General features: G+C 41.2%; 1 protein-coding gene across 1 annotated transcript in view; it reads right to left on the bottom strand.

The window, feature by feature from the left end:
- Nucleotides 1-1,769: 1,769 nt before the first annotated feature.
- The window catches only part of BTBD16 (BTB domain containing 16), a 46,136-nt gene continuing 34,944 nt past the window's right edge, over nucleotides 1,770-12,961 (bottom strand). The window contains exons 6-11 of the mRNA XM_034776871.1: nucleotides 10,578-10,669; nucleotides 9,619-9,701; nucleotides 8,018-8,095; nucleotides 6,793-6,891; nucleotides 4,309-4,497; nucleotides 1,770-1,889 (exon numbers count right to left, since the gene is read on the bottom strand). Coding sequence (XP_034632762.1) covers nucleotides 1,821-1,889; nucleotides 4,309-4,497; nucleotides 6,793-6,891; nucleotides 8,018-8,095; nucleotides 9,619-9,701; nucleotides 10,578-10,669 — 610 coding nt within the window. The 3' untranslated portion in view covers nucleotides 1,770-1,820. The remainder of the gene's footprint in view (nucleotides 1,890-4,308; nucleotides 4,498-6,792; nucleotides 6,892-8,017; nucleotides 8,096-9,618; nucleotides 9,702-10,577; nucleotides 10,670-12,961) is intronic.

A 12,961-nucleotide genomic window follows, 5' to 3' on the forward strand; every position in this document is an offset into this window, starting at 1 on the left:
AGTGAGGCTTTTAGAGCCCCTCTGGGCCTTTTAGCTAGAGGAAAGAGGCTGGAGCAGGAGTGAGGATCTCATCCATAGTTTTGAATCCCAGTTCAGGCACTGACTACTACTGTGGGTTAGGTACTGTATGTAACATTTTTGCCTGTATTTTATCTATGAATGTGTACAATAATACTGTAACCAGTTTCTGCTACTGGTTCTGTTCCATCAGTGGGGTTCAGAGATGGAAGTGCTAGTGTAGAATAGACACCCGTGTTTTAAGTGCTTTGTCACCTTACCATTCTCAGCTCTATGTGGCACAGTGCTTAAAACACCAGCAGATCTTAGTACCTTGTCTACACTAATGCTCCCATTGTTGTTACTATTGTTGGAGCTGAACTGCTGGTCACCACAGTAGGAAAGGTTAGGAAAAGCTTTGTGGTGTAAACAATGGTTGACAGAGCCGGGAGTAATACCTGAGAGTCAGTAGATTGAATATGGAGTGACTCCACTGATGTTCACGAGAGCAGAATTGGCTTACTGTCTTCAAGTCCCTGACTTGTTCATGAGACTACAGCACCTGTTGTTTTACTGTATATAAATAACCTGAAAACCAAGTCACTACTGCTACATAAAGCATCTTGAATGTATATTCTCATCAAGAGGTATGTTAAAACAGACTGGTGTGGGAGAGAAGAAAAACTCTCTAATGGACAATGCTGGAAACATCCTATCAAAACATGTAGTTTAGACTCAACTTGGGATTTAATAAGGTTAGATGAGATCCATTACATTTGATTTTAGCTGACTAAAGACCAAGGTTGAGATTCTGGGCTGCACCTGCCCAGAGGAGGGGGTGGAGTAAGCTTTAAGCCATCCTTGTGACCTGATACCGGGTTGTTTTGGCAGCTGGAAAGGCTCATGACATATCCTAGATTGCTCTGGGTATCCTTCTGAATTCTGGCAGCCGCTCCAGGCTGCTCTACCGCCCACAGTGTGTGCTGTAGCACCCCAGCTCCACCCCAGTCCCGTACAGAGGCTTACAAGGATACAGGGCTTTACGTTGCTCTAGCCAGCCCTTTTACATGGCATAAGGGTGCCAGAGTGGGGATGTGGGGGGGTGATATCCTGGCACTATTGAAGTCAGTGACAAAATTCCCATTGAATTCAACAAAGCCAGGTTTTCAGCCAATATATTGTATTTTGTCCAGTATGAATGGAGGTGGTAAAATGATTGGGTGGTACTCTTATTTCTAGCTCACAAAAGCTAATGAAAACTGTGCACTAGACTGCAAGCAACAACACTGTTGCACCCAGGGCTATGACTAAGGATTAGGCGATGATATAGAGCACAGAAGTGGTATGTAGAAATTGTAGCGATTAATTGGTACTAGTGACCTACCTTAGTCTCATTCATGGTTTGCAGAAGCAACAGCTTTTTCACATAGTTGCAGCCAACTCGGAAAGTATTATTCAATAATGGAAAGCTAGAAATACACCATGGAGCTGTGGGAAAACCCAGGTCTGAACACCCCCAAACTTTCTGTTTGAAGTCTAGAGCTAGATTTTGTAATTTGAGTCCATGTCTAATAAAATAGAAATTGCCAATTTGCAGTTATAATTTATGGAGAACAGAAACAGGCAGTTGATAGAATTTAATCCTGAAATGAGCATGACACAAGGAAAGGTTGCAGTTTATTTTCATACTATGACAAATGTGGTTAGTTGGCTAAGCAGCCTGTACCCTTAAAGTACACGATTCGCCTCTGCTGATAATATCAACTGCTGAAATCAGTTCTTCAGGCGAAAGAAAATTCTAGAGCTTATTTTCTTTTAGCAAATCAAGATGATGGAAAAAGAAGAGCATATGTCACATAGACTGGAATTGATGGTATTCGTGCTTTCAAGACCTACACCCAAAACCAAACCAAAATTAACATTGGAGTATTTATCTAACACCATAATTAGTTAACTACAAAATGACTCATGTTTAGTGCTTGTTTCAGCAGAAAAATTGCAAAACTATTTCTTTGAATTTCTACTGAGGAGGCAGTTTCCCTTTAAATGAGTAAGGAGTAAATCTGGTCACTGTGCTTTCTTGGGCGGGGCAAAGAATGTATTATCTGTACCTGGAATCTGGGTTTTGAAGGCAGAGTGAACAGATACTTTTGTTTTCTGAATAAAAAGCAAAAAGTCATGACATAGAGGCCTGAAGATGAACCTTAAATGTTTTTTAAATGACTTTTTGCTAAAGGAAGCTCTAGAATCTAAACATGGAACAACCTATTCCCATGTTTTCACAGGAACATGGTATACTGCATGTGGAGTATAATCTATACTAATACCAGGGCCGGCTCCAGGCACCAGCCGAACAAGCTCGTGCTTGGGGTGGCAGATTCCAAGGGGCGGCATTCCGGCCGCCCATTTTTTTTTCTTTTTTCTTTTGGTTTGCAGCTCTGGACGCCCTGTAGAGGGCGGAGGAGGGGAGCACCCTGCAGCAAACTCGGCAGGGCAGCCCGCGTCCTTCCCTCCCAGGTGACCGGAGTGGCACGGAGCCCCCCTGGCAGGCAGCGCAGTGGGAGGAGCCGCGTGGCAAGCGCCCCGCTGAAGCCTTGGCCGCCCCCTTCTCTCTCTCCCCCCCGCTCCCTCTCCCTCCTCCCCGATAGACCGGGCGCGCACACCGCTGCACGTCTGCAGCACAGGGAGTCCCCCTGCACCCTGGCTCCGGCCACCCTGCAGGTTTTTTTTTTTTCTGCTTTGCTGCTTCCAGGGGTGTGTGTGTGTGTGTGTGTGTGTGTGTGTGTGTGTGCTTTGCCGCTCTGGCCGCCCCGCAGGTGTTTTTTTGTGTGTGTGCGTGCTTTGCCGCTCCGGCCGCCCTGAAGGTTTTTTTGCTTGGGGCGGCAAAAAAGCCAGAGCCAGCCCTGACTAATACCACTATAAATGTATTTGTCTACTTTGTCTAGTGGTTAGTTCACAGGACTAGGAGTCTGCACATGAGGGTTTTATTTGCCTCTGTCGCTAACCACATCTGTGACCTCAAGCAAGTCACTTAAACTGGCTATGCCTCAATCAGTAAAATGAGGTATTAACTTACCTCATAGGGGGGCGGTGGATTAATTAATGTTTATAAGCATGTTATATAAACACAAAGTACACCTCTACCCCAATATAACACTGTCCTCGGGAGCCAAAAAACCTTACCGCGTTATAGGTGAAACTGCGTTATATCGAACTTGCTTTGATCCGCTGGAGTGTGCAGCCCCTCCCCCGAGCTCTGCTTTACCGTGTTATAGCCGAATTCGTGTTATATCAGGGTAGAGGTGTATTAGCATAAATTCTGATTTCAGTTACATCCACAACCTGGTTGCTCATGTGTCACACAACATAATTTGGCCAATTTCCTTTTGTGAATGGCTTTGGTTTAACCTGCATTTGAAGTAAGATTAAGGAAAGAAATACACTCACCATTTTAAACATTTGATTCGCATAGACTGTTACTACTGCTTGAGTGATTTATTTTGCTGGGTTAACCAGTTAAAAATTTCCATTAGGCCTCACCTCTGCCTGATGCATTTCACTTTTGAGAGGGGCAGAGCTCCCTCCATTTCCACTCATTTCAGTGGGAGTTGAGGGAAGTCAACACTTCCCAGAATCAGACCCTGGATAAAACCATTTTTTATGGGGCGACTTGAGTTAAGGACTGGATTGCTAGAAATACTGGCATTGATGACCAGAACATTTAAACTTTAAGAAGATTATGCTGATACCATATTAACCAACTGTAATTTTGCAAATACTATGCAACCATTAGGAAGCCCCAAGTTAGTTAATTGTGTTACCTAGATTGCCAAGGATAAATGGAAAAGGATGAAGAAATAAATATGCCAAAAGGGAACGCAAGTCAGCAGTCTATATGAGGCAGCTGTTTAAACAAACTGCTAGACACTGGTGGTGACGTCTAAGATGTACTTGCAGACAGAACCTTGCGTGTTCCTATCAATGGCAAAGTGTTCCACTTTGGGCACAAATGCCATTATGTTTGTCATCGGTATTTAATAATGTAAAATCAGAATGGGAGGTTTTCCATTGACTGCAATGGACTTTGGATCAGGTCCAGTGTTTCTAAAGCATTTGTCAGCATTTCATATTTTGGAATTCACACACATTTCTACTGGGTTTTTCAGTCTTGTGTATCACTTTGAAATAGTATCATGTCAATGTCTGAGCTTTTTGAATGTGAGGAATGTTCGTTTTACATGAATGGTATATCAACTTTTAGAAATAGCAAGGCTACGCATGGCAGAGTTTATATTTTTAAAAAATACTTACTTGGCTTTTGCAGGATGGTTTGGTAACGCCAAACTTTTGGGTAAGTTGATCAGTACTGAATTCCCTCCATTTCCCATCCATCAGGCACTGTGCTTTTATTTCATATTTAACTTCTCGCTCCTGCCTAAGGCTGACAGGGCTACGTTCAGCAGTAAAAAAAGATAAAGCTGGGTCTGTTTGTTTGACTCTCTGAAAAGACATTACATCCAAGTCAGTTAAAAATCTGAAATATGCAATATAATGGTAATGCCATTTGTTTATTAGAGAACCAACTCAAATATACATCCATTCCACTTTTGGGTATTTGAGATTTAAATCTTCAGGATCACAGCAAGTACTCATCTAAGCAGGATCTGACCAGGTCATTACTTGGGAGACCTCCAAGAATATCTGTTTCTAGAGGCTGAATGGAATTATATTGGTGAGTCAATAGATGACATTCTTCTTCCTGATTCTGTATTGAACAAATGGCCCTCAGGAGATGCTGTCTTCTTGATGAGATGTAAAACCAAGCTCTGGTTATTAATGTTTCTATGGCACTTTCAATAGGAGTGGAGAATATCTCATGAGCCAAATTCTTGGTAATTACCCTTGCCTGCCTAAAACTGGTTTAGTAATTTCAAATGGACAAGTTTCAGAGTAACAGCCGTGTTAGTCTGTATCCGCAAAAAGAAGAACAGGAGTACTTGTGGCACCTTAGAGACTAACAAATTTATTAGAGCATAAGCTTTCGTGGACTACAGCCACTTACCCACTTAAGTGGGCTGTAGTCCACGAAAGCTTATGCTCTAATAAATTTGTTAGTCTCTAAGGTGCCACAAGTACTCCTGTTCTTCAAATGGACAAGGCATTCTTCAGTTCTTGACCTGAGGGCCTGTACTCTGTCAGATTCTTATGCACTATTAAACAACTCACATGTTTCAGTGATGACTGAAATGATTTCTCTGTATATAGGACCTGGTACTACAGTCTTTCCTGTGTCTAAATTTCTTTTGAAAACACTAGGAATTTGTCTTGAGTAAGGACTGCTGGTTTGGACCTATAGTTTCTAAAGCGCTTTGTAATCCTTCTGGATGAAAGGCACTCTGGTCCAAACTAAGAGTTGTGTAAATGAATGAGACTTCACTGATGTCAGTGGTGTTTCAGTTACTTATGCCAGGTTTGAGTTTGGTCCTACGAAAAGTCATTAAATTTCCATGCAAAAAAGAAAATAAACAATAGGTTCGATTCTTTACTATAATTTGGCCCCCTTTGTCTTGGTTTAGTGACAAAAAGGGATGGGAAAATTGCTGGATCTCCCCAGCTCAAGGAAGTCCCCACCTAGTATAGCACAAGTGTAGCTGTTTCCTATGTCGCCTGTTCTAGCAGCTCCCGGTAGGGCTAGGGGAGGAATGGGATGGGGCATGACCAGAGTGTTACTACATTCACTTCTCAGTGTACCTTTTTCATTTCTAATCACGGGCCTGACCCTGCAAGCATAGAACTCCTGATTACTTTGGTGGGAATTTTATAGGATCATGCCCTATATCACCTGGAAGCTATGGGAGTTTCTCATGCAGAAGACTTGCAGGATTAGGTCCTCTGTACTGCACCCACAATATTTACAAACATCAAACTTAGCAATATGTTCTAGGACTTATTTGAACAGGAAATTGTTACTGACCATGTTAATTTTGCTAAACAAATTAAACCACCACATTGATGATTCAAATCTATAATAAGCCACAAAACATAAAGGGAACCGAGCACTTTAAAACAGCTAGGAGAGAAGTTCTCACTTTGGCATTTAACTGACATTTAATTAAAACCAGACTCTTACAGGGAAGGAAGAATTAAAATGGTAACAGGTACACTATGAAACACTTTTCAGTCAGCATCTCATTATGCAATTTGCTACCAGTATTAGCGTGTTCCAAAAGACTATGCTCCTATCCTTTAGGAGAAAAAGGATTAGAATAAAGTACCAGATTATATCCATTCTACTATGCCCTGTTGAAGATACCATACAAAGAACATGTGAGATGACATGTTTTATTAGGCAGGAGACACTGCTGATATTTCATGTAGATAGTCAGCTACTAGTGTTCTCAAAACTGGGCTAGGAAAATCACTTGAGAATAAACTGTTTATGGATTTTCCAGTATTTCCTGATTATTGATTGACACCTTAAAAGAGTGAATATTTTTGTTTGTGGTATTTTAGTATTCCCACTTCTGGTTCTAGTTAAAATCATCATGTGCAGAGACACGTGAATACTGGTAATCATTTTGCAGTCAGAAGGAAGAAAACTCATTAAGATGCTTGTACTATCCCACACCCTCACACTACATTTGTTTGCCTTTATTCTCAACCTCAAATTATTACCTTAAAGCAAGGTCAGAATTTACATAATGCAACAGAATAAACACATAATAAACAATAAACATAATAATCAGATAAATAATAAACAGAATTCACATAAGGCATGTGGTGCTTTTATCTTACTTGAATGTAAAAGCTGTATGCTGAAGCTTCGTGTCTGATTGCTTTTATCTCAAAGAAGAATCCATAAATGGAAATTATTTCTTCATGATATCTTGGCTCCTAAAGGACAATTAAAAAGGAAAAACTCTATCCAAAGTAATCTCAAAAATATGTGGGCAGAAATCACAAATCTATTATTAGGAAAAATCTATCTTGTTTTGCTTGTCATGTAAAAGAAAAAATACAGTCACTGTGAAATTATATTTAAACTAATGGAAAGCTATAAGGAGCGCAATGACAATCAAATACGGACATGAAAAATTATAATGCTCTAGGTCCACACGTGTTGTAAGGGGGACTTTAAGGCAGGGGAAACTTTTAGGTTCGGGGGATGTCTCTTGGAAGTTTGGGGTCTGTGTCTTATTGTTCTTTGCTTCTATGGGCTCATCAAATTCAAAGGTGTCTCCAATATGTATGGAGATAGGATACATATTGGGATGGAGGAGCATTAGGAGTTTAGCCTGGAAGGGTAGAGCAGGAAGGAAGGTCTTCAGTTGTGCCTGATTACATATAATGAGTTGTCTATTCATCCAGAGTGGAATTCACCACAGTGCAGAGGGCCAGCACAAGGCCAATGCATTACTTAAGCCTCACCTAAGCCCTCAGAATTGTAAGTGAGACATTTAACCCCACAAAACCGATGCAGCACAGGCAGTGCCAGTGCAAGCTTCTTCCCACATGTGTCTCAGTCTGAGAGTGATGTTCAGGTCCATTCAGTCACTGGCTACTTCAGAGACAATTATGACAGTGAATTTGGTCTTGTAGACACTAGCCTATTTGGAACTGGACTGCAACTGCTATAAATTAGATAGATGACTGTCAATTTACATAGGGTTTGAACCAATGCCTACTGAAGTCAACTCATTCCCAGCTCACCCTCTGCCCTTTTCAAGGTCCGTGAATACAATGAAAAATAGGATTTGGAATTAATATACATATTCTAGCATTTCTACTTTGTCTCATTTATTTAAAATATTTTTCTTTATCCTAACAAAGAAACTAACTAGACTAACAAATGTAGCTCATCTTATTTGATTTGTTTTCCCATTTAAAATAGATTACAGATCTGAAAACAGCTGCCATTTTTACAATAAAAAGTATGTGAGTAAAAATACTGGTATCCACTGAGAAGCACACCAAAGCCTAAAGGCTCCCAACATACAGTTTTGATTTCTTTGTTACATACCTGTTTAAGCAGCAGACCAAATCTCACAGCTTGCATGGAAAAATCTTTCTGCAATGTCATGTCACCACCATTCTCCAGCTGAAGGGAAAGGAAAATATGCCACATTTGATGAAGTCCATTGATTCAATATATTATATAAAAGAAGCACAAAGCTAGGCACAAAGAACCTATGACTAATAAATTTGTTAGTCTCTAAGGTGCCACAAGTACTCCTGTTCTTTTTGCGGATACAGACTAACACTACTCTGGAACCTATGACTGTTTCTGCTGCTTTCTCAGTGAGGCAATCTTCATAGGAATGAGTATTCTGTATATACATTGACAATGTATGGTAGATTGTACAGTTGTACCACTTCCTAGTGGTTTGGAACAACTAAGCAATTAGTGACACTGGACCCAATTCTCCACTGTTTTGCATCTTATGTAGTCATTTACACCTGTGCCAAGTGGCTGTAAAGTGAGTGTAACTTGTTACCAAATCAGAATAATAGCATTTTACACCTACTACACAGGTATAAAAAACTACACCAGGTGCAAGACAATGGAGAATCAGGACCATAATAGAAAAAAGATCTTTTTAATGAAGCCGAGTAAATTTATGTTGTGGAAAGTTATGGTAAAATGTTCTGATTCAAGTTTCTATTTCAGTATTTTCTGTTAGAAGTAGCATTAACTCCCCTACACATTTTTCCCTTCTCAGAAAGTATGCGTTTGAGATATGCAGCTGCTGACCTGAGCAACCAATTGCAACAAAACTCCTAAGGGAGCAGGAATCAGTGCAGACTAGGGGCACATCTTCAGGAATGGTCCAAGTTCTATGCAGCTGTGCTCGGTCTTCCTCTTCCCATTTTGCAAGGCCATTGACTTCAATGGGAGATATACCTGCTTATACCATGTATGAATTTGTCCCCATCTGCTTATATGGAAAAAAACCCACCAATAGCAAAACAATAGAAGTGTCTAAAGCTAGGTCCACACTACCCGCCCAATTCAGCAGGTAGAGATCGATCTTCTGGGATCGATTTATCGCGTCTCATTTGGACGCGATAAATCGATCCCAGAAGCGCTCCCCCGTCAATTGCGGAACTCCTGCTCGCCGAGAGAAGGAAGCGCTGTCGACGGGGGAGCTTGTCTGCGCCGCGTGGACCCGCAGTAAGTAAACTTAGTTCGATCTAGGAAACGTCGACTTCAGCTATGCTATTCTCATAGCTGAAGTTGTGTTTCCTAGATCGATCCCCCGCCCCAGTGTGGACCAGCCCTAAGAAGTTGTTAATGGAAACAGACTCTCTCAGAAAGCACAGCTGGGTGTTTGTGTATGACAGCATAAAAAAACATCATATTATCCACTAGCATATCTTAAGCTCGGAAGCAAAGATTGCCAAAGCAAAGCAATTTAACATAGGAAAAATTAGACTACAGGTTTTTTAAAGCCAGGAGATCATCTGTTATTCTGTTTGTACATTACCTGGCTGACACAATGAGGCCCATATCCTGACTGGGGCCTTGAGGCACTCCCTCAGAACAAAATATAAGATAACGTCTGAGCTCCAATGAATATATATAAACACTTTCAGTTTTTGAACAATGTAGAAGCCACTCACTGCATGGTAATGGTTGGACAGAATCTGTGTCAGCCATGGCAGCGGGAGGAAGTTAATCTGTCGTAAATCCTCCAGATGCTTACCTTCGGGATTTGGGGGGAAAGTTTGATAAATAAAATTGTATTATTAAAAGGAATTAAAGCAGACATATTACAGAGAACAGTTATGGCAATGTGGGAGTATCCAAACATAGAAGTCCACTAAAAATTCATCACCCAGTCTCACTTCAGACTCCACACGTAATTCACGGAAGGGTTGTTGTGCAAATCATCCACAAAAGGAGCTAGGGAGTGGCATTCTGGGGATGGTCTCAGTGGTCAGGGTCAGGGTGCACATGTTCGTGTGCAGACTGCCACTTGCATATTAATAACTCCTGCTTGCATCCAATTGTGCATTTTTTTTCATAGCCCTATCCTGTGGTAGGATTAGTCCACACGGGGTGTATAAGGCTATGAAATTGGCACATATTAACATGGTCAGCTCCAGGGATTTGGGTGCACCTCTAGATAAAATTCAATAAAATGGTACGGAAACAAAAATGTTAGACTAGATTTGTATAAAATATATACCCCACAGGTAAGTATTGACATTGATTTGGAAGGTTGCTGGGCTCTGAAGATCCCCTATTCACTTGTCCTTTGCCTGTATGGTATACATTTCAAGGGCCAATATTTTTCATATATTTCAGAGAAATCTAATTTTAAACACTGAAATATTGATTCCTACAAGTGAGCCAAAGTTTTCACTTTTAATTTTCATTACACGTTCTGCGTGTGTGTAAAAGCAGTGTGCCTATGTACGCTAGATAGACAGTTGCATAATTAGTTGATATGGAAATGCTCACCTGTGTGCATAAATCGGGCTTTTGCACACACTGAATTTTTGTGAGTGTAATTTCAAATGCTAGTTTGAAAGTGTGAGCCAATGCTTCTTAGGTCACAAACACATTATAAACTTACTTGAAGTTATTCCATGTAAACGAAGGGATTGAAAAACAGTTATATATCTCTGTCCTGCTTCCCTTTCCAGAAAGGAACATCTCTTGGGTAAACTGAAAACAAAACAAAGTAGCAGAAAACGTAACTTAACCCAAAATGATTTCATATCCACATTCTAAATTTCGCTATTTAGGTTTGGTTTTGTGTATGTATCTCTCAACATACTGTATTAGTTTTCAGCTGGACTGTATTTGACCCATTCACAAGGCTTCTTTTATAGCATAGGAATTAAAAAGTACTGATTTAATTTCATATCCGCTCACTGTTTTTTTAAAATAAAATTGACTTCTTGGAAGTTGTGCTCATGTACTGATGGTAGGATTTGGATACACATGGTCACCAAATTCCACACATTTAAAGTAAAAAATCCAACAACTCACATAGTGAGTCTGCTTTTAAAAATGTGCTTCAAATGACTATTGCCTCTCAAAAGGAGATGAAAACATTATCATGCAAGTTTCTCAGAACTCATTTGGAAACAGGCTGTCGCTTACTAAAGGCAGATCAAGGCAGGGACCAGCCCGAGACGCTTAGATTATTTTTCCATGAGTCAAGAGTTGCACTCAAAACAAAAATTTCCCTGCCTATACCAAGCCCATGTTGTTGCACTAAGCTCTTACCAGCAACACTGTTGTCAACCTCCTTGCTATAGAAAAAAATGACAAATGGTTTGGACAGTTTTTAAAATTTGATTCAGTCTCTCTCTCTTTTTTATTTATCCCTCATTTCTGAAGCCAGGTGCTCTTAATATCATGAGTTCAGCTGTACAGAGATTGGAAAGTGAGGAAAATGATAACTAATATATGTAAAACTTCTCTAAAAATGACCTAAAATAGCTTGACTGAGCATGTGACCATTACAGATGTGATGAACTGGGAAAGTGGTTGCATTACTTTCTAGGACTATGTGTGACTTAGTTTCCCTGTTCAGTTATGTATTGTTGCCTGCCCAAATGCAGAGAGTTTAATCAAAGGAGGCCATATATGGGCTGTTGAGGGACCAAGCAGGAGAGGTAAAACAACAACACAGATAAGTCAGCATCATGTACACAACTTCAAAGGAGTTAACAATGGCTGGGCCATCAGCTGTGGGGGAGAAGTTACATAGCCGGCTCTGTCCAGGCTAGGATGTTTTACTCTTCCCAAGGCTTAGCCTGGAATCAAAGGAGACTCAAAAGATCCCAAAACCCTGACTGGCAGAAAGGGAGGAGGGAAATGGCCAGAGATGCTGACCAGGACGTGTCCGTGAAAAAGCTGGCAGGCTGGGAAGACTCACTGAGAGTATGTCTACACTGCACATGAAGCCCAGGCTGTGGCTCCGGCTTGAGCCCAAGCCCCCCTTCTGTCCAGGCATAAATCAGTCTGACAGGTCAGCAAGCACTCATGATCTGTGTTCTAGGACCCTGCATGGGGGGTGTCGCAGCCCAACTCCTGTTGTGACCTAAGTGCAAACCCTGTCATTTTGCAATGTGGACGCAGCTCAAGCCACAGCCCCAAGTTAAAAGGTCTGCACAGTGCAACATAGACTTATTAGCATGGCTGTGAGAAGCAATTGTAAACCCAAGTTTACAATGCAGTGTGGGCACTCACTTGCAGGCTTGGAAACATTGAGTCCACGTGCCTGGGTCCCACAGACCTAGGTTTACAATGCAATGTAGACATACCCTGGAGAGACAGAAGGAGAAGTCTGCAAGCAGTGTAGGCTGTTTTTTGCAACTCAGAGATGGGGAAAAAGACCGGCCTGAGCTACAAATGGAGGTTAAATTTAGATAAGGGAATACCATGGTAGGTTTTTGTTGTTTTAAATCTACTTCTCCAAGCACTGTGTACCTTTTAGGTAATAAAAATCACACTTTGTTCTGATGAAGCTGTTTCTGACTCACTGCAAACACATACTGTCACAAGCTCCCAGAGAGAAACCATCGTAGGGTCCAACCCCAGCTGGACCTGCTGAATTAGTCACAGTTAGCACTGGGGGCAAGAGGGGTTATAAGAGACACAGACAGAGAGTGGTTGGATTGTAGGATCTTGCCCCAAAGAGAAGTGGTGTCATGGGCCTGCCACTTGAAAGGGGCACACTTGGCGATGGGAAGAGGGTCTCAGTGGAGCAGCCTACCCAGAGACCGTGACACTATCATTTTTCTTGTTTATGAGCAGCAATATTTGGGAATACAGCCCAATCCCCATGTAGGGTGATCAGATGTCCCGATTTTATAGGGACAGTCCCGATTTTGGGGTCTTTTTCTTATATAGGCTCCTATTATCCCCCACCCCCTGTCCCGATTTTTCACACTTGCTTTCTGATGGCTTTTTTTTTTTTTTTTTTTGATTGCCCGTAAGCTTGCT

The sequence above is a fragment of the Trachemys scripta genome, chromosome 7, assembly GCF_013100865.1.
Source record: "Trachemys scripta elegans isolate TJP31775 chromosome 7, CAS_Tse_1.0, whole genome shotgun sequence".
Classification (NCBI taxonomy): Eukaryota; Metazoa; Chordata; order Testudines; family Emydidae; genus Trachemys; species Trachemys scripta.